The sequence below is a fragment of the Cebus imitator genome, unplaced genomic scaffold (assembly GCF_001604975.1).
Source record: "Cebus imitator isolate Cc_AM_T3 unplaced genomic scaffold, Cebus_imitator-1.0 Scaffold211, whole genome shotgun sequence".
In the NCBI taxonomy this organism is placed as follows: domain Eukaryota; kingdom Metazoa; phylum Chordata; class Mammalia; order Primates; family Cebidae; genus Cebus; species Cebus imitator.
The window spans coordinates 2,423,399-2,427,641 of record NW_016107526.1 but is presented as its reverse complement, the minus strand read 5'-3'; the positions used below and the strand labels follow the sequence as shown (position 1 = coordinate 2,427,641).

Here is a 4,243-nt window from a genome sequence, read left to right as displayed (position 1 = left end):
AAAAAAAAAAAAAAAAAAAAGGCGCAGTTTTCACCCACCATCTTGCAGTCGTCCAGGGCTCGTTGGGTTTTGTGGGCGCTCTCGGAGCCGCTGCCCCTGCGCTCCCAATCTCCGCTCTGCAGCGGGGGCTTGCTGATCTGGAAGATTGAGGAGCGGGTGGACCGGCTGGGGCGCTTTTTGCGCCCATTCGGTGCAGAACTCATGCATACACATCCACCAAGCCGAAGCCGCTGGTGCAGTGCGCCCCGGCGCGGGCGGCCCGGTCGTTGCCCTGCGCGCCGCCGCCAAGCACCCGGAGCCCGGACCTGAGGCGCGCAGCTCACAGTGCTGGGGCTGGCTGCGCGGGTCGGTAACCTTCAGCTTGAAGGAGAGCCGGGGAAGCGCTGGCTGTGCCTTGCAGCATCGCTTCCACTAGCAGCGAGGAAGGGGCGCGATCAAGTTCTGCTCAGCAGCATTGCCGACCCTGTCCCGGGAACTGGGCGCTGGCGCGGGCTCGCTCTGCCTTCCTCTCGGCATGGATTGCAAGGCTGGGCGAGAAGGAACGCGCCGCCCGGCGGTTCTGAGTTTCCATTCAGGTGGGGGAGCAGCTTTCAAAGCCTGCGCTGCAAGGTGGGGGGCGGAAAGGGGTGTCGCTCTTGCTTCAGTGTCTTCCCGCAGCGGCGCTCGGTTCGTCTTTCCCCTCCCTCCACTGTCGCCAGGCCTGGAAGGACTGGCCGTCCCCAAAGCAAGCAATTGGCTCTAATCGGCTGCCTTGATCCCTTGTCTCTAAGGGCTCATCTGTTTGAAGATCCCAGATGAATCTGTGGCGGGACTGGCAGACGCAGAGAATCGGTCCGGCTGACGTTGTTCACGGGCCCGCACATTGATAGGACGGGAATACTAATGTGATCTGTCCATGCAACCCCCTTCCCCCTCCACACTTTATGCACTTATCCAATCAAATCCCCGGGAACATCAATTGCAATATTACTTCATCTGCTCTATTATTAGAAACTAAAAGTGTCATCAGAGTGGAGCACATGCCACATGCTGGGACCTAAACATGGATTTCAAATAAACCAGTTTGGGCTTGAGGCCCTCACCATCTGAGATTGAGACTGTCTGGGGCAGCAGGAGAGAGTGAGGTTTTGCTCCAATTGGAAGATCTCTTGATAACCTAAAAGAAAAGCTTTGTTTCCTTGAGTTGGTTTTGTTTTTATTTTTGTCTTTGTTCATGGAGGGGGAAGGAGGAGAGCCAGTGAGGCAGAATGCACAGAGGCATTCACTCAGATTGGCCCTCATCCCCATCCCATTGCAACTAGTAAAGTTCTTGGTCTTGAATTCCAGGGTCTCAGGACCCAGCTCCTAGAGCTCTTTCCAGAGACTTGAACAAATAAGAGCCAAGATGTCTCCCTGGACACTCAAAATGATCTTCTTCTCATTTATGGGATATCAGTAACCTAGAGGCCAACAGAGGTGGTCCAGAAAAGTGGGGATGATGCCTGCATGAAAAGGAGTGGGGGTGAGGCCCTCAGCCGTTTAAGTTCACCCTTCCCACTGACATCCTCCTAAGGTTCTTCTGGGAGGAAGAAAGAGTGTTGTGGGCATTCACCTCTAATGCTTTAAGGATGCTTGTTCTCCTGAATGATTTGTTTGGAGAGGGAGATAAAGGGGTCTGCCATAGGAAAAACTAGCTATGTATTAGTAAGTCTAATAAGTAAAGATCAGAGGTTCCTGGTCAGTCTGTTAAAGGGATATGGAGAGCATATGGAAACAGAAAGCCAGAAATAGCCAGGAAGGCTAATATCCTAAGGAGGGTGGCTATACATTTTTTCTTTACAAGACACGTAAACATAATTAGGTGCTATAATAAGAGGATTATTTGGTCTTTGTCCTCAGTTCCTGGTGCAGAGCTCCTAAAACCCTTGGAAATTGCCTGAGTTATTAGGATAAGTCATCTTGTCACCAAAAAGACCAAGGCTTGATTAGATGCTTGCAACTTTCACCCTCATCCCCAATCTCAGGGGAAAAGAGAGGAGCTAGTGACAATGGCCAATTATTTAATCAATCATGCCTACATAAAGAAACTCTGTAAAACTCCTAAGTAACAATGGAGTTTGGGGAGCTTCTGGGTTGTGGAAGATGTCTAGATGCTGGAAGGGTGGTACGCCAGGAAAGAGCATGGAAGTTCCATGTCCCTTTCCCATACCTTGCCCTGTGTTTCTCTTCCAGTTGGCTGCTCCTGAGTTGGCTCCTTTAGAATAGATGGGTAATAGAGGGTAAAGCTCTTTACTGAGTGCTGTCAGGCTAGTGAATTACCAAACCTGAGAAGGAGTTTGTAGGAACCCCTGAATTTGTAGCCAAGATTGACAGAAGAGTTGGTAACCTGTGGATCCCTTGCTTGTAACTGGCTTCTGAGGTGAGGGCAGTCTTGTGGGACTGAGCCCTTAAGGCTGTAAATCTGGTATTAACTCTGGATAGTTAGTGCCAGAAATGAATTGTAGGCCACCTAATTGGTGTCAGAGAGATGGAGAAGTGCTTTTGGAAAAGACATCCTTTTTTAGGGGGAGGGAAAAACTCTTAACAGGTGGATAACCGAGTGGATATTTGGCTGCTTTTTTTTTCCTGAGACAGGATCTTGCTCTGTCACCCAGTTTGGAATTTAGTGGCACCATCACAGCTCACTGCAGCCTCAACTTCCCAGGCTCAGGTGATCCTCCCACCTCAGCCTCCCAAGTAGTTGGGACTACAGGCACATGTCACCACACCCAGCTAACATTTTGTAAAGACAGAGTTTCACCATGTTGCCCAGGCTAGCAACATGAGCTGAGCTCAAGTGATTCATACTTCCCAAAGTGCTGGGACTGCAGGTGTGAGCCACTACACCTGAACAGAACTTCACACAAGCCTGAGAGTCAGTTTTCCCTATCAAAGACTAGAGGAAGGAGGCATCAGCCCTTACCCCCAGACCTCAGTGTGCCGCTATCCTTCAGGTGTTTAGATGGCACAGAGACTAAGAGAAAGGGCTCTTCTTGCTGGCTGAATCACCCCAAATATAAGAAAATAACCGGTTAGTGCTTAGTCAGCTCCCTGACTCTTTTTCTTTCCTACAGTCTCAAATTACTTCCTGCCTGCCTGACTTCCTGACCGACTTCCTTCCTTCCTTCCTTCCTTCCTTCCTTCCTTCCTTCCTTCCTTCCTTCCTTCCTTCCTCTCAGTCTCTTTCTTTTGTTCATTTGTTCATTTTACAGACTCTTACTCTGTTTCCCAGGCTGGAGTGCAGCCTTCTGAATAGCTGCACAGACATACCTTAGTTGGCTGCTCCTGAGCTGTATTCTTTACAATAGACTGGTGATAGTAAGTAAATCTCTTTCCTGAGCGCTGTGTCATTCTAGTGAATTATCAAATGTGAGAAGGAGGTTGTAGACACCTCTTCCTGCAATCTGAGCTGAGTGGACCATAGGCATGTGCTACCATGTCTGGCTAACTTTTGTATTTTTAGTACAGATGGGGCTTCACAATGTTGGCCAGGCTGGTCTGAAACTCCTGACCTCAGGTGATCTGCCTGCCTCAGCCTCCCAAAGTGCTGGGATTACAGGCATGAGCCACAGGGCCTGGCCCCAGTTTTCTTTCTACTTCATGTGTGTAAAGAGAGAAGCAGAGAAATACATCAGGTGCCTGGGGTTCGTGAGGGGTGAGGATGCTTCGGATGCTGAGGAGGAAGATAACAGAGAGGCTGAGGAGCTTTAAAGAAGGATGGATAATATTCATTTGTAGATGATTTAAGTCCTGTGTTATAAACCCCTTTCATGATCACTAGCTTACCCTTGCACCCCCCCCCCCCACAACTTTCAGGAAAAAGACTGCTCTAACCCATTGTTGGTGGTGCTTTGGAGAATTAAGGGAAAAGGGGCTACCTTTTACATGTGAGTGAACATGGGTTGGAGAGATAAGACACTGGAGATCAATCTGCTGGAAATCTTTTTCCACGGCTCTGTTGCTTCTTCCCCTTTTCCTGCTTGGAAATAGCCACTTCTACCAGATTTGAGCATCTCAAAGCTACTGAGTAGTAGGTTTCTACTCCAGTTACAACCATCTGGTTTCTAACCCCCACCTCACTTCTTCTGCCTAGAGACAATTTTAACAAATTAAAAGAAAAAAAGGCAATATAATTGCACTGCCCTGTTTCTATGCCATATTTCTTGCAGGAGCTGGGGGACAGGGAGCAGGGGATGGAATAAATAGGTCAAATGCAATGCCACAT

General features: G+C 49.0%; 1 protein-coding gene across 2 annotated transcripts in view; it reads right to left on the bottom strand.

Annotated features, from left to right (window-relative positions):
* LOC108317878 (regulator of G protein signaling 7 binding protein) overlaps positions 1 to 1,175 on the bottom strand; it is a 110,331-nt gene extending 109,156 nt beyond the window's left edge. The window contains exon 1 of one of the 2 annotated variants that reach the window (XM_017548583.2): positions 39 to 1,175. In XM_017548583.2, coding sequence (XP_017404072.1) covers positions 39 to 203 — 165 coding nt within the window. In that variant the 5' untranslated portion in view covers positions 204 to 1,175. The remainder of the gene's footprint in view (positions 1 to 38) is intronic. The other variant, XM_017548582.2, reaches the window with a different exon arrangement.
* Positions 1,176 to 4,243: the final 3,068 nt, after the last annotated feature.